Here is a 24,465-nt window from a genome sequence, read left to right as displayed (position 1 = left end):
AAAATTTTGCTGCCCTGACAGCTTCCATTTTGTGAACTCTGCTGCTGAGTGGTTATTTAAAAAAAATTTCATGTAGCCCAACAGGAGTTTGTTACAGTATCTGAGAATTGTGGAGCCCCTCTATAACAAGGGCGGCCAGATAAGAATTAGTATCTGGATGACTTGCAAGTCACCCACCATTCTTTATTATTTGTTTCAAAATAGCAAGGAGCCCATGTCTTTATCAAAGTCAATTTGGAACTGAGAATCTGGGAGGAAGGCAGGAGGTTTTTTTCATCTGAAATAATTTAAAAACTTGGCAATAAATTTCTGGACTGTGCTAAACTGAGACTTGCCCAATTTTGTTCCTGGTAGTTCCACCTGATGGACCTTGGATAGCTTAGAAAAAGCAAAGCCTATATTGCAGGGTAGAAGTGCCCTCCTTGCCTTATACAGGAAAGACAAACAATTGCAACAATTTGAAAATCGGTGCCTATAAATAAAAATGGCCAAATTGGCCAAAGAGCTCTTTTAAGTTCCTTCTTCTATCCATGAAACTTTCAGAATTGCAAGGCTGCACCTGAACAGCTGTGATTAAGTTCTGATAAGTAAAATTAAGATTTTGGTGTGTTTTCTTAATTGGAGACTAGTTGAGTTAAAGCAGTTTAACTCACATGGGTAAGAATCCTTCACGATTTGTATTCTTTGCATGGTGGCTTATTTGAAAGCGCTATGTTCCGCATTCAAGGAGATTGGTAAACTGCCATGGTGTCAGTTGCCACAGCATAGGAGCAAAGAGGAAGCAGATTCTGAGTACACAAATGTTGCCACTGAGGTTCAGGGGCTTTAAGCCTTGCAGAAAATAGACCTCCTTACATTTAACTGTAACGAAAAATTAAAAAGAATCTGGTTAAATAATATAATCACAGTGAATTAATGTTGTTAAAAATGAACAAATTACACAGGTGTAACTGGACAGTCATGTTAGCAATAGAGCCCACTTTATCGGGTTAGTTTTTATTGTTGCAAAGCCATTATTGACAAGCCAGTTTATAATGTTATGGGAGTTACATAAAGTGATTGTTGGTTATATGCATGAAGAAACTAAAAAAATAACATGAAGTGAATAGAAATAGGTTTCCCTTCCATTCTTGAAAAAAAAAGATTGACCAGGCAATCAACTGATTTCTTGTATCTTTAAAGGTATTTTGTTATGGCCTGAAAAACAATCCTGTTTTTTCATGAATCAAAGTGCCAGAGGGGCTATGCAGCCTAATATTCTCCAGATGTTTTAGATTATAAAAATTATAATTATAATTCTGATAATTCCATGCTGGCAAGAACAATGGAACTAAAATATCAAGTATCAGGAGGGAGACAGATTACTTCAAAGTAAATATTACTTGAGTGGATTGGTGCTGATGCTTAAATAAAGATTGCCATTGGTTTTCATTAGGATTTGTTTGTAGCTCTGATCATCTGGATTTGTTTGCAGTTCTGATTTTCTGCAAACTCAAGGCAGTGGCCAGGATCTGTGCAAATGAAAGTCTGTCTCTTTTGGTGTTGATTCCACTCAAATGCCCATAGTGCCATCACATAAACCTATTTTGTTGGGAATCATTTTAGGATTGCATTTTCAAACATGACAGAGAGACAGATAATAAAAATAAGAACAATGAAAACAATGATGGGAAAATAGAATCAGACAAATTCTTCTGCATTTAAAGCAAAAGGGAGACATTTTAATAATGGAAAATTGTCAATGCATGGGTAGATTTTGACTTATGACTACAATTGGAACTGGAGCTTCCATCACGAAGTGGTGCAGTCATTAAATGAGTCACAGCTGATTTTACATCCTTTTTTTGTCACAATCACTGTGAATCTGGCTTTTCCTAGTGACTTCGTTGGAAGCTCCCTGGGAAAGTCACAAATGGTGATCACATGACCCAAGACACTGCTGAAATCTTTATAAATATATACCAGTTGCCAAGCATCTAAATTTCGATCATGTGGTCGCAGGGATGTTTTAGGTTTTAAGTACGAAGACCGAATGTAAGTTACTTTTTTCAGCATCATTGTAACTCCATTTCATTAAATAAATAATCATAAGTCCTACCTGTATAAAACTTAACTTTAAAACAAATGCTCTGAATTTTAGAATCAAAATTCTTAGAATTATTGGTATGCAAAGAAAAGTTTTTTTAAAAAAAAATCTTCAACAATTGCTTGGTTTTAATGGCACATATAAAGTAGAAGAAGTTAAAACTGAACAGGAGAAAATATTTATGGAGAATCTGGAAATGGGGGAGTTTTATATAACTCAGTAGGCTGATGAAATCAGGTTAAAATAAGATTAATTTCTTTTTGATATTTATGATGTATTAATAATTTTGAGCAGTGCTTTAATATCTTAATGTGTTCTAGAATTAGTCATCGGTACTTTTAGGATATAAAAGTATTAAGCACAATTTTTTGAAATAAGTAAAATATTTTCATATATTGTGATAAGCCACGGTGTAGCTTACTTAGTTTTAGTTTAGTAAATGTGCATATTTGGGGTATTTTGCACAAATCTAAACAGTGATGACTTAGTCAAGGTTTAGCTTAGTGCATTGTTTTTCAACATTGGCAACTTTAAACCTTCTGCTGGCTGGAAATTTCAAGAGTGGAAGTCCACACATTTTAAAACTTGGCAAGGCTGAAAAACAACAGCACAGTGAAATAATTGAATCCAGATTATATGCATATTACCTGTCAGAATATTAGTGGTATAGTGCTGTGGTACTATATTACCATACAAGTTATCTCTTTCATTATAGATGCTAAAATTCTGGACAAGCATGCTTTGTATGAAATATCTACGTACTCCTAAAACTTTCATATCTGCAAACATTAAGAGGGTGAACTATTGTATCATAGGGCAAATTTTTGAACATTACTTCAAATGGGCTAACTTATAGAATGCATCCAAAATGTGGGATCCATCAATCCTATGGAACTGAAATTTGGCAAACTTAATAGAACATTTTATGACACAAAAATGATCATAAACATTTTATGACATACAAAATGTCATAAAACCTATCCTGTGGTCAACTGATGTTTGATTGTGGTATATAGTTCAACATGGGCTACTTTCAGGGTGGATACTTCTCTGATTATCATCCAGAAATTTTTAAGAGCTTTTCCCCAGTATTTTAGAAACTCTGCCATTGTTGACAGCTTTGAAGAATCAGGTCAAGAAATATCTCTGCAACAATGAGCCAACAAGGCACAGCTTATCTAGCAAATTATATTTGGGCCATGTTTTGAAATATAACTAGGAGGACTGTATTGAAAGAACTGCTAATTCAGCTTGGATTAAATATGGGCAAAATCTCAGATTTTGGCAAGAAAGTGTAGTAGCTCAAAAACAACACCATATCGTGCAGCTTCCTCAGAAGTTGTTCAGCACTTAATTCCATTTTATACAAAACCTGATTTGAAAAACATTGAAGCCTGAAAACATAGCACTAATAGATTTCTAAAAAAAAATTGATGTAGCTGTTGGTTTTAAAATAAATTATATGATTTTAAGGTTTATTTAAAATGCAATGTATCACGAGGTTGTTTCTGTGTAGATTTTCCTTAAAGTTAAGATCTTTTCTTTGTTAGTTCATTGACTATTCAAAATTGAATAATGTGTAAATAATATGCAGCATTTATAAACCGTAGGTTTGAACAAATTGGGTGTATTGGTCAAGATAACTGGTTAGAGACCATGGGTTCTAATCCTGCCTTAGACTTGAAGCTATCATCTGGATGTCTTTACACCAGTTCCTTTCTCTCAGCCATTGGGAAGAAATAGACAAGGACAAACTACTTTTAAAAAATTCTGCCAAGGGAACTGTAGGGGTTCTTAATTACCAAGAATCAAACTGCTGTGATACCCAACTTTAGAAGCCCTTTATTGTTAGAGGTACTTAGAATATGGCAGTGATTTGGCAGGGAGAAATATAAGGAAACAGTGGATACCATAAATAAGGGTAAATATAAGGCAACGTATCTTTGTTACATGAAGAATGAAAAAAAATAATGAGAGGATATAAATACCTAGAAAGCATCTAATGTAGAGCACCAGGTGAATCTAAAATCAGGGATTATTTTTAATGATGTATCAATCACCCTGGGAGCATCAGTCTGAAAAAAAAACAGATTAAGTATTAAAAACTAAAATAATGTCTATGAACCTATTAGTTTAGATGGTTAAAAACTGATACATGTATATGCTTTAAGTAAGGACATGTTGAAGGATCAGTTATTATTCCTAAACAGTGAAAATGAGAAAGGAAGCTAAAATGATTAAAGCGGCAGTTCTTCTCTTATCTGCAGGAACCACATCAGTAATGGGTTGCAAAAATCCAGACCTCAAAGTCATAAAGAAAAATCAAATTCTTTGCTGCCAACCCCAAGGGCATCTGGATTGTTGCAACACAGATAGGATAGCTTTAAAGGTGAAGATAATGGGTAAGGCTGCATACATACTGTCCTGGTTTGTAAGCTGGGCTGTTGACATTGGTTTTCAAGCGTTATGCAGATGCATCCATTGAGGTTTATCACTAAACCTGGGAGCTCAGGCACTTACAAAGCAACAGGTGCTACCGAAATCATGTCATAGGACCCACATATCCTCTGCTATACTGTTCCAGCAACTGACCAATCTGTTTGCACATCCTGGCCTGCAAGAAATAATGGAATTATCCTAGTAAATTTAAGGCCCTTTCCATCGTGACCCTTCCCATAGACAGTTTTGCAACGTGCAGACTCTTCCCTCCAGGCAGGTGAATGGGCACCTTGACAATACCATCGTCAGCTGATAGGGAGGGGAAGAGGGAGAAGAAAAGTGGCCTCTACTCCCATCCCCGCAAAGGTGAGTTTTTTAGGGGGAACCTCCCGCCTGCTCTGAAAGCAGTGGTAAAGCGAAGGCAAAACGGAGCTTTTAAGTGGCTGGCATCAGGTAGCGTCCCCTCCTCTCCTTTGAAGCGCTAGGTGGTAGCTGCCCTTCCCCACCCACCCCTCGAAGGTGCAAATCAAGCGGGGCCCGGTTGGAATGTTCCACTCAGGAGGGAGAAGAAGGGGAGGAGGAGAGGGGGGTGTCTCGAGGTGGAATTTCAAAAGCGCCAACGTTCACTCGGGATCCGTTAAGTTCCAACCACCAATCCTTTGAAGGCGCCTCCGATGCTGCGGGAGGCGGAGGAGACTGAGCCAGCCTGGGAAGGCCGGGGGATGGAGCGGGGAGGCGGGGAAGGCCGCCTGGCTCCCTCCTCCGTGATGCCTGGGCTCCTCCCCTCGCCCATTCCCCTTCCTGGAGCGCCAGTCCACCGAGCCCTCTCCTCCTCGCCTCAACCCGCCTCGCGTGGGCGCCTGCCGGGAATGCCACGGCAGGTCGGGTGAGTTCCGCGCCTGGATGCCGCTGATCCCGCCGTCTCTCTCTTGTGTCTCCCTCCCCGCCCTCCTGCAGGCAGGGCAGCCTCAGTCCCCGGCCGCTTCCGAAGGGATGCTGGAGAAACTGGAGCTCGAGGATGAAGGTAAGGCGCGGGCGCCGCTGGGCGAGCCCCGTGGGAATGGGGCCGTGTTGGTGGTGGTGGGGAGGCGGGTCACCAGGTAATCCAGACGCACGAGCGGGAGGAAGGGTGCTGAGGGGCGGCGGAGGTTGCTAACAGGTGGGCGGCCCAGTACGGTCGGTGGTTATTGTGATCTTTAATAATTAATGTCCCGTTTGGACAGGAGGGGAGATCCAGAGGTAAGACTGCGTAGCCCTCCCCCCCCACCCCCCATTACATCTTGTGCATCAGGTGTCATTTTGTTGGTGGGGGAATCTGCTGAAACCGTCCTCACCCACCCACCCAGGGCCTGAAGCTGGACGATTTTGAGGGTCTGTCACAGAGCAGGTGGTCGAGATGGTGGAGGAGTATGTCTGTGTACAGCACCATCCATCGGTTTTCCTGGTGTGAGCACACTTGTGAGTTTTGATTTTAAGGCTCAAGGGACCAGATGTTGGGTTGGAATTTGAATTGCTCTGGAGAGAAGAGATCAATAAATGTGTTGAATTGCCTCTCCTTGCTAATAGGTAAGGTGGTTGTTAGGTGGAGGTAGAGATATATCTGCATGTATACTGTATAAAAGGGACAATGAAAAAAATATAATTATGACCACAAGGGTGCATCTTGTAGTTCTATTGCACTTACAATCTAATACAGGTAGCACTCAATTAGCAACCACCATAGGGACCAGAATTTCAGTTGCTGTGCAAGGCAGTTGTGAGTCACACCCAATTTTAAGATTTATTCTTTCTGGCCACAATTGTTAAATGAATCACACAATCTTTACACAAATCAAGCCACTTTCATTGACTTAGCTGCTCAAAAGCCAGCTGGGAAGATCACAAATTGCATAACTCTGGGATGCCACAACTGCCTTAAATATATGCATTTGCTAAGTATCCAGATTTTGCTCATATTACCATGGGAATGCTGCAATGGTCATAAATGCCAAGATCAGTCATAAATCATTTTTTTCAATGTCTATAACTATAAAGGATTGCTAAATGAATGGCTATAAATCAAGGACTATCTGTATTGCAAACTGTAAGCATATAAACCTACCAGCTGCTAAGTTTTTATCTGCAGTAATTTCTGTAAGTAGGTGTAAGTTGTTCAAATCTTAGAATGGGAACAATAAGAAATTATTTTCATACTTTTAATTTTTTTAAAAAACACAGATTTTGTTAGGTCTCATCTGATTTATTTACTGCTGAGGTTTTTTTAAAGTATTCTGTGTTTTATCTTGCTAGTCACTGACTATAATTAAATACTGTAGTTGAATGGTACTCTTGGTTAAAAACTCTTAACTTCTCTGTGGCATTAATTTAACTTGCTAAAAGCCTTTTAATTCCATAACCAATTTGTCTTTGAGGGAGATATGGTGTTCCATTTAGTGTGCAATTGTGTGAATTGTCTGTAGTAATGTGAAAAATAGAATTGAAATTGAAGAAAGGTAGAATAATTGTTTACTGTAATGAAAAAAAGACAGTTAAGCCTGGGTGCAAGATTGCTACCTCTCACTCTTTAGTTGTTCCCCAAATCCCATGAAACAGACCTACTTCCATAGAATAGGTGTGTTTTGTGCATTGGATCTATTGAAATCCTCTAAAAGTGTTTTCTCTCCATAAATCCTCATAGTGAATAGGCCTTTTTTTTTTCTTGAATGTACTTTAAACCAGTGTCCTTTCTCTCTCTTATAAAAACTCACTAGTAAGAGGCAACTTGCTTCATGCAATTACTAGATCTCAATCCTTCTGATATGCATTCAGATCCTCTTTGGCAAGATTTTTGGGACAAGACAAGGCAAAATTATTGAATCAAAATTACTTTTAAAAGAAGTAACACATTTCTAATACTGTCAGACATAGCAGATTGCTGTTATGCTCTAATGGCATGCTGTTTTCTGAATTGAGAGCCAGTGTATAAATAAGAATCATCTGACATAAGATTTTTACTCTATATTTTGTATAGGCATAGTACCAAGGAAGTGTACAGCTGCATCAAGCATGTTATATTTGAACATCTTTTTAAAGTGTTGATCCAGTTGAACATTGTTTAGCATATTTCTTACCAGATTGGAGAAGTGAAGAGGTGAAGGCTTAGATCACATTTCACACTAAGACATAATGTGTTTTAGCATGACTTAGCATGATGTGTAGTTCTTTCAGCCATTGGAGCTGATTCAGCAATCATGGTTAAAGTAAACACTAGCTTAGCATAATGTGTGGACTTAAACACCGAATTGTTTGAAATTATTTGAAAGCATGAGGGGGGGAAATCATATATGGAAAAATTAAGTATATACAACTGGTTTTAGATAATTTAAATAATACAGCCAAAAGACAAACAAAGGTAGATGCAAGTCTTTCCTATTGACACGTCAATACCTGCATTACAATAATACAGGTTAAATCAGCCTCAAATATAAGATCTAGTGAGAGCATTAATTAAGCCTATAATGTATGCAGGAAATTGGTTTTAGATAGTCAATTTAACTACAACCAGTTGTATATACTTAACATTCATCATTGAATTCATAAACAATCAGTTTAACTGATTTCTAGTATGGTCCTACTGACCTATTTTATAAATGTATATTTTATTTCTTAAGAGTCTTTTTGCAAAATACTAAATGGGAAAGATAAAATAGGGGTAGGAGCACTTTGTAACATTTGGATAACAAATTATTCAGAGAATTAATGCTGAAATTCAACCTTTAACGTTTGAATTTTCTTAGTAACAAATATCAGCCATGTAATACCATATGAGTTGATATAATAGACATAATTAAGATACACCATTCAAAATTCTTCATGATTTGAAGATACAACTTCATGAATAATGCATTGCAGTAATCCTACCTGGAGTTTACGAGACAAGAGATCACCATGGCTAGTGAATGATATACTTGCTGTTCTTAAAAACAAGAACCAAAACTTGTCTTATAATGTTGTAGGAGCTACATTCCTGTATGCACAGTCTACAAATCTTGGTTCAATTTTTTTTTTTTTTGCTTTGAAACATACATGTTAAAGCTAGGATAAACGTAAATTTAGTATAGGATTCTTTTTGTAGTAATCAGTGAAATTTAATACAAATAATAAAAGATCCTTGAAGTAAGATATATATAATTGGAAGCTCTTAAATACGTAACATGGACGATTCATTTAAACACAGTGAAACTTCTTTGGATAAATAAGCATAATTTCTAAAGGAGACTTTAGAAATTCCCTGTGCTAAAATTAATTTAAGCACATTTGGTTCCTAGACCACCTCCTGAAAGCTATTTCTGATGTTGGTTGACTGCTGCTTACTTAAGGAAGTTGTACACAGATCTCACTGTGGGATGACTATAGATGTCATACCGCAATGAACAATAAATCTATTAATTGAGGCGAGTGTTTGCTTTTATAAATTACCTTTTCTGAGAAGCTAGTCATTTTTCATCTTAATTTAGATTATTGCTTTACAAACAGTAAAATTACGTAGTTGCTGCATTTTGAAATCATTAAAGAGTATTGTAGACTATTAATTGACTATGTTGCAGTATATAAAGTATATATACAGAACTTGGCCTAAAAAAGCAACAGCAAAGTACAAGGAATTTGGTATTTTGTTGTCTCATATAAATTTGACATGTGTATTAAAAAAGCAGATATTGTTACAAAATAGGTAGAATCTAGGTCTCTATTTCTTTTGCTGAAAATCAGTTTGTCATTACAATTCTCACTGGTTAAGGGTAATTGTTTTCATCGAATAAAAAGACATTCCCTTAACTTTTTCTATTTCCAAATTTTATTTTAGAACTTGACTACAGTATTTTCCATTAAACAAGTGCTTCCAATTATAATTTTTTCATACAGCCATTTCAGTCTTTATTATTATTATTTGGGAAAATTTGCGGTTGTTTTTTTTTTAAGTGCTGGATTCAGGTTTAGGGAAATTTATCTTATTTGTTGGCTAGCATTTGTGTGCTTCTTCAACTCAGTCACAGATTTGGGGTAGCTCACAAAATACAAAATCAACACTCAGTTAAAACAATTCAGCTTCAGCAGTAAAAGACAACATTAAAAACCAGATTATAGTATCTGTGGCTCCACTGAACTGAAATATCCAAAGAGCAGTATGATTTTTACAGCCTTTTGGAAGATTAAAAAAGTGGGCAAGCTAATCACAAGAAACAATTGAGGGCAGGCTTCTATGATAGAGCCTATCTGATATGAAAAGGTCAGTTGGTGTTTACAATTACCTCTGTTGGGGCTGTGCAACTTCAGTTGGCTTGAGAGCTACACTAGGTTTGTGTTGAAACACTGAGGCTCACATTCTAAATTGTGTGGGGCCAGAGATATTTTAAGAGGTATTTCAGATGGTTGAAGCACACATTTTGTTCTCTTACTACTTCCAAACCACCCCAAATGCAAAAAAAAACCCACCACAAATATTTTATCTTATTCCATGTAGGTAGTACAAATTGGGATGCTAATGAGTCATAGTTTTGCATCTCTAACGTCAGGGAGATCAATTTGACCATATGAAATTTATCCCTACAGACCTCTTAAGCAGAATCCCATTTTGTGCTTTCCTCCTAGGATTTCCCACATTGGGCAAAAGGTATGCTCTTTCTTCAGAAATAGTTTGCCACTAATTTCTGTGATTCTAAAACTGACACAGCGACATTTAATAAATCATAAGGGGGAGAGTAGTTAAAAGGTTAAGAGTAGAAATCATGAAAATAATATGTGAGTTACAGAGATGAAAGACTGCTGCTTGGAAATAACAGAACTGTTGTGCACAGGCAGAGTCCTTTCATTCCATATCTCCCATGAAAAAATGCAGTAATCAGGCCAGGTTTTTTTTGGTCAATTGGAAAGCAGAGCCCATAAGCTTCCTGGATTTAACTGTATTAAATTCGGTGAACAATACATTTTAAAATGTGCCCTATTTTCTAATTGCATTATATTTTGCAAATAATGATACCTAATTTAGAGAAATCTGAAATTTACCTCATTCATTTTGATGTTTTAAAATTCCTGTATTTTAATATATCACAATGCCTTCTCATACAGAGGGAAAAAATTACTGACCCAGTGATTTACTAAGTATAAGAATCATTTTAAAATTGTTAGGCACAGTAAAAAAATGATTTAATAAGGTAACAATGGTATGATTAAGAAAAGAAACTAATTTCATTACATTTTTTCCTGTTTCTTAACTAAAATAATGATCAAAATGAGTAATTCTGTAGCATTCCTTGAGCTTTCTATTATTATAAACCATAAGTTTAAATTCTCACAAGTGTCTCTGGTGTGTTGAAGAACAGATCTTATTGTTACTATATATTATTTCATTTTTTTCTTATTCTGACTTCAGTATACTTGCACATTTTGAATAAAACATTTACCAATAGTTAGCTGATACTTAAAAACCAAGATCATAACTTTTCTAATAAAACTTGAGCACCACCCTATACTTCTCATTTCTTTTCAGTGATGCTGCAGGCTGCAGAGTTTTAATCTGTCTTGAGTAACTTTTGCTGCACTGTTGGCTTATATCCATTTCTCTTCAGGACATTTTTAAGAACACGGAACAGTTAGTAGTATATAAACAGCATTTATTCTTTGAGATTTCCTTTTATAAACTTGTAAGCAAAGACCACACAGGTTTGTTACTGGATATCAATTCTTTTGTTCAAAATGATGCATATAAAATGGAATAAATTGTTGAAGATAAGTTGAATGTAGTTTCATCATCTTGTAAAAAATGGGCTATAATTCCTTAAGTGAAATCTGACCTGTTTTGTTTTCTATCATTCATTATTCCATAAATCTACTTAAGATATTATACATTGATTCATTTCCTATATTTTTGTAATGTGATCCTCTAAGTGGAGAACCATGTTAGGCTATGGTAACAAAAGATTAGAGGGTATCTGATAGCACCTTTTCCAAATAACAAATGTTATTAAAAGCTATAAGTTTTCATGAGCTGCTCTCTTCCTCACAAAGCTTCATACTGACTAGGGTACAAGTTACAAGTTGCTAAGGTTAGAAAACTTTACAGTCTTTGTATAACAGACAAATAGGAGAAAAGTTCAAATTCTTTTTTTAAAAAAAACCAAATTTTATTAATTTTACAACTAAAAACAAATCAACAACACATACATGAATAGAAAAATGAGAAAAGAGAAAAGAAAAAAGAAAGAAAAGCAAAAAGGAAAAAGAAAAAGAAAGGAAGAATGAACACTTAAAAACATTCTCATTTTCAACAGTTTGTAAGATCTTTTCTCTTCTTATTTTATGCCATATACGCACATCTTATCCATATATATGTTTATATTTCACTCATATAAGTTTGTCCCCTTCTTTTTTACCTTATGATATAAGGTCTATCTTTGATCTAACCATTTATACCAGCAATTCCAATTGTTATAATATATTGAAGAATCTTTGTTTTTTAGGGCTAAAGTTAGTTTGTCCATTTCTGCACAGTCTGAAATTTTTTGGATATCATTTGTTCTGTAGGTATGTGAGGTAGTTTCCAACACTGAGCAAATGCTAGCCTGGCTGCTGTTAATATGTGTATTGTTAGATACTTCACTTTTTTAGGTAGCTGTTTATCGAAAATCCCTAATAGGAAGGACTCTGGTTTATACTCAATCTGTTCGTTTGTTACATTCACTTTCTAATTCTTTGCCAGTATTTCTGGGTTTCTTTACAAGACCACCACAGATGAAAAAAGGTTCCATCTATTCTTTTACATTTCCAACATTTTGGGCTCGTGTTGGGGTGCATCTTCGCTAATCTCGAGGGAGGAAGGTGCCATCTGTTAAACATTTTATAAGCGTTTTCTTTATAAGCTGCCGATTTGGTGATCTTATTGTTTCTACTCCAGATCTTTTCCCATTCTGTTAATGTGTCCCATTCTGTCCAATGTTCCTACTCCAGGCTATCATATTCCCTTTGACTGTCTCTTCTTCTAACTCTACTTCTAGTAGGTAGTTGTAAAATTTAGTTATTTTTTTTTTGTCTGATCCTAGTAAGATTTTGTCTAAATGCTGGAGTTTATTGTTAATTCCGAATTCTTTTTTATCCTGTTTGTATCTACTATGAATTTGGAGATATACCCACTGATCTATTTTAAATCCCTGCTCTTGCAGCTCTTGTCATGTTTTCAAATTTCCTTGTGCATCTAATAAATCTTTGTATTTGATCATTTTGGTAATGTACAGATTGTTTGGATGAATCATCGCCTCCATTGTCAATAACCAAATCGGTACTTTTAAATAGTGTTTTTTCCGTACTTTTTTCCAATTGGTTAATAGTGAATCTCTAATTAAGTGTCTGTGGAAATATGTCTGATTGACTTTCCCTACCTCCCATAAAAAGGCGTGCCATCCCCTCTGCAAGTCATGGCCTTCTAACAGTAGTGTTCTTTTGTTGAATAAATTCACTCAATCTTTTAACCATACTAGAGTGGCTGCCGTATAATATAATTCCCAATTTCCCTGCTCTTCAAATCCTGCAATGCCTTTAAATTAATTCTAGATTTCCTTCCTTCTGCCAAATGAATTTAACAGTTATTTTGTTAAGTTCTTCAAAAAAAATTCTATGTAATTTGATTGGAATCGTCTGAAATAAGTATAAAAATTTTGGTAGAATATTCATTTTGATAGAAGCAGTCCTACCCAGTAGTGAAAATTGCAACCTACCCCATGATTCTAGATCTTTCTTTACTTGTTGCAACAATTTATCATAATTATTCTCTTTGAGTGTCTTACAATGTGGTGTTAGCCATATTCCTAAATATTTAACTTTCTTTGTTACCTGTATTCCAAAATTTCTTCTAAATCTTTTTTCTGTTCTTCTGTTAAATTTTTAGTCATTAGTTTTGTTTTCTTTCTATTGATTTTAAGTCCTGCTACCGCACCGAATTGTTCTAGTTCTTTTATCAATTTATGTCCTTTTTCTATTGGTTCCTCCATAAAGAAGACCATATCATCGGCAAATGCTTGCAATTTGTATTCTTCTTTTTTAATCTTCAATCCTTTAATCTCTGGATTTTGCCTAATTCGTGTTAAAAGTGTTTCTAAAGCGAATATGAAGAGGAGGGGTGAGAGAGGGCAACCCTGTCTAACTCCTTTTTGTATTTTTATTGGTCAAGTGTATTCCCCGTTTATTATATGGGCCTGCTGTGTATTGTAAATTGTTGTTATGATGTTTTCAAACTTGGTGCCTGAATTCATATTATAAATTTTTTGAATTAAAAGTTGCCAATTTAAGTTATGGAATGCCTTTTCTGCATCTAAAAACATAAGTGCAGTTTGTTTTCGGGGTGGGCTTCATAAAATTCTAAAACATCTATTACTATTCTTAAATTATTCCTTATCTGTCTAGTCAGGAGAAATCCATTTTGGTCTTCATATATATACAAATTTAAAATCTGTTTTAGTCTGTTAGCTATGATAGAGGAAAATATTTTGTAGTCGGTGTTTAGGAGTGAAATTGGTCTGTAGTTGTTAATATATCTAAGGTCAGATGCTTCCTTCGGGATCAGCGAAATCAATGCTCCCCTCCATGAATCCGGCATCCTGGCTGTCAATAAGACATCCTTAAACACTTCCATCATAAGAAGTCCAATTTGTTCCGCAATTGCCTTATATAGTTCTCCCGGGATCCCATCTGGCCGCAGGGTTTTATTATTCCCCTGATTCTCTATTGCTGATTTCAGTTCGGACCAAGTAATATCTTTATTTAATAATTCTATCAATTCATCTCCAATTACTTTATCTTTCATTTCATCTAAGTAATTTCTTATTTTATCCTCATTGACTTCTTTTTTATATAACTCTTCAAAATATTTGTGTACAATGTCTTTTTTCTTTTCTATCTTTTGTATGTCTCCCTTCTTGTCTATTAATTGGTATATCAATCTCTTTTCTTTCTTTTTTTCTAAGTTTATAAGATAGCCATCTCCCTGGTTTATTACCATATTCAAAATAAATTTGTTTAGTCATTTTCAAATTTGTTTCCATTTTTTCTTGTTCAATTAAGTTCAAATTATGTTTGACTGTTATTATCTGATTTTGTACTCTTTGATCTTTAGGGGTCTTTTGTAATTGGGTTTCTAATTCCTTAATTTGTTGTTGTAATTTATTTTGTTGAGCATATTTTCCTTTATTTCTCATGGCATTATAAGAGATTGTTATACCTCTTATAACTGCCATCAGTGTATCCCAAATATTTTGTTTCGAGGTTACATCATTATCATTTTCCTTTAGAAAATAGTTTAATTCCTCCTTAAGTTTATTAGTATACTCTTTTTCTCTTATTAATTGGGTGTTTAATGTCCATCTTTTCTTTGGTTTTTCCCTACCTTTCCAAATTATTTGAATTGGGTTATGATCAGCCCATTCATTTGGTAAAATTTTGATTTCTTTTATTTCATTTGCAATTTCCCCATTCATCCACGCCATATCGATTCTTGTCCATATTTGATGCGGGTTAGAGTAAAATGTGAATTGTTTTTTTTCGGGGTATAGTCTTCTCCATAAGTCCATCAAATTTAATTTTTTCATTATTTCCTTACTTGTCTTAGGAAACAGTGTTTTTCCTTTTTTGTTCTTCCTTGCATTACTATGGTCCTTTTGGTAATCAGCAATAGGGTTAAAATCTCCTATAATACAAATATTCCTTTTTTCAAATCCTATTATTTTTTGATGTAAATATTTAAAAAACTCTTTCTGATCTTCGTTTGGGGCATAAATAACTACTAATAGAATTGAAATGGTATTGATCGAGTTCTGTAAAATCAGAGTTCTTCCTTCCGGGTCTGACCAAACTGTATCTGCTTTCAGATCATCTTTCACGTATGTTGCAATCCCTTTTTCTTTCTTTCTTTTTAATCTGCTGGTGCAGTAAATAGCTTCACTAGTTTCAGGCACTCTAAGTATCTTTCATCTACTTTCCTTATGTGAGTTTTTTGTAAGCATATTATGTCGGCATTTTGTTTAATTAATTTGGCTATTATCCTTTTCCTTTTTGTCATCAAATTTAAACCGTTTATGTTGATGGATAGAAGTTTCTTTTCTTCATCTGTTTAGTTAGATCTGTTTCGCTCTTTATCTCGTGATAATTCCGCTCTCTCCTCGTGCTTGCTGTGGACTAGATTCTTCTCTCACCTGAGGTGGGTAGTTGTTCTCCTCAGAGCTGCTCAGAGCATCCAGGAAGTGGGAGGTGCTTCAGTCTCTGCATTGTTAGGCTGAGTTTGAATTGAGGAACGCTCCTCCTCCTTCCACGTGACTCCTCTGTAGCGTTCCCCAGTTTTTGCTCAGCCTCGTGCGAAACAGGCAGTGCACAGACTAGTTCCTTGGCCAATCCAGGACTTGTTGTCTTTAATCGCAATTTCTTCTGATTTCAGGTTCGATTGTTTCTTTCTCTCATTTAGCCCTGCGCAAGTGATCTGTTTATTGGTTATTCACCCTAGGGAAGCGCTGTTTTTCCGCCCCCACGGGTGGCAAGGGGGAGCCCCGGTAGTGCCTTCGCACTACCTCCCTTCCCAAAACCTTGCCCTGCCTGCTTTTTAGTTTGGATTGCTTCGTTTTAAACTATTCCCCCTTGAGAACGCCGTTTTTTTGCAGGAAAAGGGCAAATCCCCTCCTTCCCTGCCTCTCTCTCTCTTCTGGAGGAAGAATCTGCTCAGAACTAGCTGCGGAGCCCTCGTAATAGTTGTGGCCGCCATTTTGAAAGTCCCTCGTGGCCGCCGCCATTTTGTGTGTGCTATTTGCCTGCTGTGTGTGATCTCTGCTCCAAGTTTCGGGGCCCATAGACCTGTTTCAGAGCGATGTTACCTCTGCCCTGGAACTGTTTACTTCTGAATTAATAGTTGGCCTCACCACAGCTTACTGTTCGCTGCAAGATTGCAGCAGCAACCCACGCCCAGTGTTGCCTGGGAAGGCTGGTTGCTAAAGGCCCTAGCTTTTTCTTTCCTCTGCCTTGCTGGCCCTCAGGCGTTGATGAGCCCATCGTGGGTCTAGCCTCTTCCTCCACCCTCAGTGACGCGCTAGAGGCCCTGAGGCTGGAGGAAAAGTGGACTGAGCTGGCCTTGCGCTGAGCACACCAGTCTGATGCCTGGGCAATTAGATCGGCCACAGCCGCTTCTTTCTTCACCCGTTCATCCATTCGCTGGCTCCGCCAGCTCAAACAGCACGTCCCAGCCTCCAATATTAGAGCGCATCAGGACATCGCCAAGATCACAGCCACAGCTGAGTTCTCGGCCGATGCCACCTATCACACCGTTAAATTTTCCACCAGAGCGATTACTTCTCACAACACAGCCCGCCGACTGCTCTACTGAAACATTGGCAGGCAGATCTTAAGAATAAGGTAAAATTGGCTTCCGCTCCCCTCATGGGAAACAAATTGTTTGGACCGGTTTTGGTCCCCGTATTAGTGGAGGGTCGCAACAAGAAAAAATACCTTCCCTCCCTGACCTGGAGGCCAGATTCTAGACCCTCATAGCCTTTTCGCAGAGTTCCCTTTCGGCCCTTTTACCAGGCCTCCTTTCCCCCCAGGTTTCAAAGACCAGGGTCAGGGTCAACCCCCAGAAAGAGCAGACTCATCTGACAGAAGCAGAAGGGGCAGTAGCTACAAGAGGCCCTTCGGGGATCAAGTAGCTGGCCCTTCCGGCGTTCCAGATAGGCCATCCGATTCCATTCCCATTGGTGGGCATCTTAAAGCCTTCGCTAACCAGTGGGACTCCTCTACTTCCGACGCCTGGGTCAGGGACACCATCAGATTCGGCCTCGCCCTCAAATTCCAGTCCCCCCCCCCCGATTTTTTTATGTCATGTCCTCTCTCCAAGGACCGCACTAAACGTAATCTCATGGATTCAGCTATCCAACACCTAATTGACATAGAGGCCATCCAGCCGGTCCCTCAGGCACAACGAGGGCGGGGTTTCTGCTCCCATTTGTTCATAGTTCCAAAGCACTCGGGGGGATGGAGAGCGATACTGGACTTAAAGCGGCTTAACCGCTATCTAGTACACCGTAAGTTCAAGATGCACACCTTACAATCTATCCTATTGGGAACTTGACAGGGGGACTGGTTGTCATCCATAGACCTGACAGAGGCATATTTACACATAGCCATCCGGCCCTCCCATCATAAATTCCTTCGCTTCTGCTATAATAACCACTATTTTCAATACGTGGCACTTCCATTTGGTTTAGCCTCCGCCCCTAGGACCTTTACCAAGGTTCTAGCTGCTCTGGCGGCCCACCTCAGAACCCTCCCTGTGCGCCTTCAGTGTTACCTGGATGACATCCTCATTCTATCCCGCCCTAAAGATCAAGCAGTTAGGGACATCCAGGTTACCCTATCTGCTCTCCAGGAGCATGGGTTTCTTATCAATTGGAAAAAGAGTCAATTGTCCCCTTCCAACAGAATAACCCATCTAGTGATTGACATTCTGAAAGGGAAGGTGTCCTTTCTTCGGATAGACTCCTCAGTATCCAAAAATTCATTAGAACCATCAGGTGTCTCAGGAGGGTTTCCCTTCTGGAATTATCACAGTTGGGAAAAATGATTTCATGTATTTCCATTATTCCCTGGGCCCGCCTGCATACCAGATCCCTCCAGTGGTTCCTGCTTCCGTACCAGAGATCCGGCACCAGCAACTCAAAGCTCAAGGTCAGGGTATCACCAAAGGTCCTCACGTCCCTCCTTTGGTGGAGCAAATCGTCCATCAACAAGGGCTGCCTCCTCAAAGAGTCCCAAAGACTTACCGTCACCACAGACGCCAGTCTGTTCGGATGGGGCACTCATATGCAGTCCCTCACATCACAGGGCAGATGGTCAGCGACAGAGCGATCATGCAACATAAACTGGCTCGAACTTCACACCGTGCACCTGGCCCTTCGCAGCATCGTCCCTCAGGTACGCGGCCACCACATCCTCATCCTCACAGACAACGTGACGGCTAAAGCCCACATCAACAAGCTGGGAGGCACACAATCATTACGATTGATGAGGGAGGCCGAGCGTCTCTGCCGCTGGGCGGAGTCCAGCCTCTTCTCCATCAAGGCAGATCACATCTCAGGGTTTAGCAGGGCTACCATAGACCAGTCGGAGTGGCACCTCCTTCCATCCCTGTTCAAGGAGGCGGCATCCATTTTCGGGCAACCGATAGTGGACCTGTTTGCCTCCCCTCTCAATGCCCAGCTCCTAAGGTTCGTATCAAGGTTCCCATCCCAAGGGGCAGAAAATCACAATGCTCTACGCTGCCCCTGGCCCCCGGGGCTTCTCTATGCATTCCCTCCCCTAGCACTAGTGCCCAGGGTCATCCAGAAGTTGCTTCACGAGAAAGCAGAATTACTTCTTATAGCACCTTACTGGCCCAGATGTCCTTGGTTTGCGGACCTCTGCAGTCTTTCAGTGGCCCCGCCCTGGAGGATCCCATCAGACAGGATCTTGCTGTCTCAATGACCCCTTCTCCACCCAGACCCCCAATGGCTCCAATTAACTGTTTGGAGGTTGAGTGGGACCGTCTGAAGAGGGAAAACCTATCTAGCAGGGTCATTGACACTATACCAGCAGCCAGATGGCCCTCAACTATACGAATCTACAATGCCACTTGGTCCATCCTTTGCAAATGGTGTGACAGGCTCCAAATTAACCCTGTTTCCCCCTCCGTTGCTCAGGTTTCAGACTTCCTGCAGGAGGAACTCAGTAAGGGGCTGTCCCCTAACACGTTACAACGACAGGTAGCGGCCTTATCAATGGTTATGTCCTGTGAGGGAGTTGACTCCCTTTCCCATCACCCCCGTATTCGGGCGTTTCTTAGAGGAGCCACCAATTTACACCCCCCCACACTACACCGGTACCCAACCTGGGACCTTAACAGAGTCCTTATCTCACTCACAAAAACCCCGTTCGAGCCGTTAAGGGAATCATCCCTACAGTTTCTAACATACAAGGTAGTCTTTCTTGTAGCCATCACATCAGCCCGTAGAATTTTGAAAATTGAAGCCCTATCTATTAGAAGAGACCTCTGTGTATTTCACACTGATCGAGTGGTTCTCTGGTCTGACCCTACCTTTTTGCCCAAAATCAATTCGGCTTTCCACAGAGCGCAGGAACTTATCCTTCCAAATTTCTGTCCCAAACCATCACAGGAAAGGGAAAGACAGTAGCATACACTGGATGTGAGATGCGCTCTGCGAATTTACATCAAACACACAGAGTCTTTCCGAAAATCAGAGGCCTTGTTTCTCTCCTTTCAACCCAAGACACAAGGGCACAAGGTATCACTGTCCAGCATAGGCCATTGGATAAGGGCAGCAATTGCTAGATCATACCAGTCGCAGGCCTTGCAGGTACCCAGAGGTATCACTGCTCATTCCACCAGGAGTGCGGCGATTTTGGCAGCTTGGGCCACTCAGGTCCCAATAAACGAAATCTGTCAGGCGGCGATGTGGATTTCCTCGTCACCCTTCATCAGGCACTACAAGATTGATGTGTTTGCCTCAGCTGAGGCTTCCTTTGGTAGAAGGGTTCTACAGAAGGTTTTTAGAGACCCCGAGGTGGTTCCAGACCAGATGGAGCCCCTCCCGTAGGACAGGCCCAGCTTTGGTATATCCCACTTCCTGAATGCTCTGAGCAGCTCTGAGGAGAAGGGGCTTTGGTACTTACCTGATACGCCCTTTCTCTTTGAGCTGCGAAGAGCATCCAGCCCCACCCAAATTTCACCATCTGGTGAGGTCTTGTTTCGGCCAATGAACCATTAGTTAGTTAGGATGAGAGCACGATTTTTTTCCTCTCTTCTTTGCAAAACTGGGGAATGCTACGGAGGAGTCATGTGGAAGGAGGAGGAGCGTTCCTCAATTCAAGCTCAGCCTAACAATGCAGAGACTGAAGCACCTCCCACTTCCTGGATGCTCTTCGCAGCTCAAAGAGAAAGGGCGTATCAGGTAAGTACCAATGCCCCTTCCCTTGGTTTCTTGAGGATCCTTTTTTTTTATTTCTGTGGTGACTTTGGTCTTCCTGTGAATTTCTTTTTAATTCCTCCTTACTACTTTGGTCTTCCATGCCTACTAATTGTTCATAAAAGTCTCGAGCCCTTTCCATAGAATCTATTTTGATTTTCCTTTCTTTCCATGTTACTAACATCCCCTCCCAGATTAGCCATTTGAATAGAATTCTTTTCTGATTTAGATAACTAGCTAGAAATAGTCTCGTCTTATTTCCCTTATTTTCCTTGGAATTTGCTTAAGGATCAAAATTTCTTTGCCTTTATACATAATTGTTCCATCTCTAGACATCCTAAATATTATATCTCGGACACTCCTTCTCGCAAAACGAATGTGGACCTCTCTCGGGCATTTATGACGTCTCGCATAGTTGGTGCTGACCCTGTAGACTTCATCGAATTCCCTGAGTATATCATCTTTGTCTTTTCCCAATAGTTCGGCCAATATTTCTGCCATTAGCTGCTCCAGATCTTCTTCCTAGGATTCCTCCACATTCTGGAATCTCAGATATGCAGCCGCCTTATCCATTTCTAGATAGACCAATGAGTCTTCCATTTCTTTGCTTACAGTTTTTAATTCTTCGTCTACCTTTTCCAAATTCTTTTCCGTTCATTCCGTCCTTGTCTCTATTTCTTTTATCATTGTTTCATTTTTTTCAAGAGCCTGCTGTAGTGTTCCAATCTTGTCCTCTACCTTAAGAATGTCCGCTTTCATCTCGGCTTTTAATTTTCCCATCTCCTTTTAATTCACTAATATCCGCTCTTGTTTCGTTATGATTTTTTATAATTATTTCTTGAAGTTTTGTTATTGATTCTTGTAGGGTTAGCAAAGTTGATTGTATATTAGCATTCGAGACATTAGTTTGTTTTTCCCCTGGTAGCGATTCTTCTATGGTTTTTTGGACTGTAGGCGAAGCTGTTGCGAGAATGGTTGTTAAAGTCAGGGTAGCCTTCCTTCCAGTTTTCAGGGCCATGGTTGTTGTAGAAGTCATTTCTTTTAATATTTGTTTTTGTTGTTGGATTATATTAGTTATGTTGTCCCAAATTACCATTCATATTATAACCCCTATATTAGAATTTCAATATCTAATTACTTAGTCTACCTATCTACTAAATAGTTGAATTCTGTGCTTTTAATTAGTAACTAAAATTTTTGTACTATGCAACACAATACAACACTGTATAACATTCCATATGATAAATATATGTAACAAGTAGTATATCAAATCCAACCAAGTTTCAGTTTTATAAGATTATAGGTTTTGTAAGTTTATATATATTTTTATCTAATCTTATCTAACCCTATCTGAGTATTAAATATTCTAAGTATTCTAAGTCACCAATATCTTTGAACCAAAACCGTATTATTTTCCCCCCAATAAATTGGTTATAATCACACACTAAATTATACTATTATAGCATTAAATATTTAATATTAATATTAAATCTTATTAATTATATAGTTCTTAACCTTCTTGCTATTTTCCTTATCAAACTGGTCAAAATATGACTATCCCTAATATTGCAAATTATTCAAAACAATTAAATAAGTTATCTAGCAGTTCAGTATAACAATCAGTATTCCTTTCCTCAATAGATAAATTTATACCTGTTATAGAGAGAAAATGAAAGGAGAGAAGAAATTCGCCATAACACTAAAAAATCAGTAAATAGTAGATAAGGTAAAAAGTTAAACAGAGTAATACCAAGGGAAAACAGAGAAGAGGGGAGAGCAATAAGAAGACGGATTTTTAAAGTCAGATTTAAGTCCACCGTTTCTATCATGTTTCTCATATAATAAGGTCGGGTCTTTTTTTTTTGAGCCCTGAAAAAAAGGGCTAGGCCGTCTTTTTGGAGGGTGACTTAATTCCCCCCCTTGCATTTTCGGGCAGGCGGGCAGCGATGGGTTGGATGTTGACCTCGGCGTTGGTGAGGCACTTCATATTGGGGTCAACGCAGGCAGCACCATATCCGGGTGTGCCACAAAAGTACTTCCTAATGGAAAGCCCCACCACCATTCCGCCCCATTTTGCATGTTTTAATATAGGCCTTAATTTGGGGGGAGCGGCTTAATTTCATTTCATGCCTATAAAACATGCTGGGACTTCCTACTGGGGGAGGCCATATTGCTGGAGAAACAGTGTAGTAAGGTATTAAACAGGGTAGGATTCTGTACTTTTCTTCAAACACACTGGAAGCAGGGAGGCAAAAAGTGCTGAATAATAACTGCCAGCAATCAGTCTCTTCCGAAACTTCCAAATTACTTTTTTTGTTTTTTTGTAAATGCTTCTAAGTTCAATACCTTGATTTCCTTCACTTACAACCTCCACTTCAGTTAGTATAGAATAAAATAAAGCTCTCCTCAGGATCGGTTAAAGGTCTATTGAGTGAATAGTGTCTGATATTTTGTTGCAATTACTTCAGAGTTTCTATGTATCTTGTATGGCACTGCGTTACTCCTTCTTCACCAGCCTCGCTCCTCTTCGCGTCTTTATCCTAGGAAGTCCATCAATATAACAGTCCACTCAAGAATTCAAAATTCTCCACCACTTTCCAACTCTTTCCAACAATTTCTTCCTAACTTCGTAGTCTTCTCCTTTCAATCACTGTAATCCACACTTTCACTTCGGTCTGCCGAACCTTTTTGCCTACACTTGTCTAGCTTTCGCTTTTTTAGCCGCTTTTCTTTCAGGCTTCCGACAGATATTAGCACAAAAAATCACTTGCCAATCTCACTCTCCACCATTAAACTCTTCCTGCCACCTCTTTCTCCACTGATCTGACGAACTGTCACTTACTCGCTTTTCACATCAGAGGCAGTCCGGACTTTGGAGCCGCCATTGACAAGAGGCTGGCTTTTCCACGCTGGGCTCTGGAGGTCTTCTCTTCGCTGCCAGGGGGTTGCCTTCCCCCACACTGCAGCCCGAGTTTCCCCCACACTGACACGAATCTCTCCGGGATTCGAGTATCCTCTGGGAATCGCACCAACTGCAAGAAGAGATAAGCTGAAACCGCAGACAGGCTTGTGCACCTCTACAGGTCCTTGTCTTGCCACCAGAAGTCTCTCTCCCAAAAAGTTCAAATTCTTCTGCAGTACAGGTAATCAATCAGAATAGAGCTGTAAGGAACCTTGGAGATCTTGTTCAGCCCCCTGCTCAAGCTATCGACACTATACCATTTGAGTCAAGTGACTGTCCAGTTTCTTCTTAAAAACCTCCAGTGATGAAACACCCACAACTTATGAAGGCAAGCTGTTCCACTGGTTAATTGTTCTCACTGTTAGAAAGTTTCTCCTTAATTTCAGATCGCTTCTCTTTTGATTAGTTTCCATCCATTGTTCCTTGTCCTGCCTTCTGGTGTTTTGGAGAATAGTTAACCCCTTCTTTGTGGTAGCCCCTCAAATACTAGAATACTGCCATCATATCACCCCTAGTCCTTTTCTCTAGACTAGCCATACCCAATTCCTGAAACTGTTCTTCATATGTTTTAGTCTCCAGGCCTTTAATCATCCTAGTTGTTGTTCTCTGTACTTTTTCCAAAGTCTCAACATCTTTTTTGTAGTGTGACCAAAACTGGATGCAGTATTCCAGGTTTAGCCTCACTAAGGTTTTGTGAAGCAGTACTAATGAAGCATTACATGATTTTGATTCTATGCTTTTGTTTATACAACAAGGATTGCATTGGCTTTTCTCCATTGTGGTGGAGATAGCATCCAGGATTGGATTATCAGTCACTGCTTGCTGATTGGACTGAGTCTGTCAGATCTTTGAGGACACTCCCCTGTTGCTAAGGGTGTCTCAGTTGGCTAACTGGCCGACATATATTTTTTTGCTTCTACAAAATCTCAAATCTATAGAAAATTAGGCCTATATTA

At 39.0% G+C, this 24,465-nt stretch overlaps 1 protein-coding gene across 6 annotated transcripts in view; it reads left to right on the top strand.

The window, feature by feature from the left end:
- Positions 1–24,465, top strand: part of PRKAG2 (protein kinase AMP-activated non-catalytic subunit gamma 2) — a 271,216-nt gene that overhangs the window by 185,323 nt on the left and 61,428 nt on the right. For 5 of the 6 annotated variants that reach the window (XM_087916094.1, XM_026719904.2, XM_087916095.1 and 2 more), the window contains one exon: positions 5,483–5,549. In XM_087916094.1, coding sequence (XP_087772220.1) covers positions 5,483–5,549 — 67 coding nt within the window. The remainder of the gene's footprint in view (positions 1–5,482; positions 5,550–24,465) is intronic. The other variant, XM_087916093.1, reaches the window with a different exon arrangement.

Source organism: Pseudonaja textilis, chromosome Z (assembly GCF_049901715.1).
Source record: "Pseudonaja textilis isolate UNSWEBS1 chromosome Z, rPseTex1.2, whole genome shotgun sequence".
Lineage (NCBI taxonomy): Eukaryota > Metazoa > Chordata > Lepidosauria > Squamata > Elapidae > Pseudonaja > Pseudonaja textilis.
Note: the sequence above shows the minus strand (reverse complement) of the source record. Positions and strands in the feature narration are given on the sequence as shown.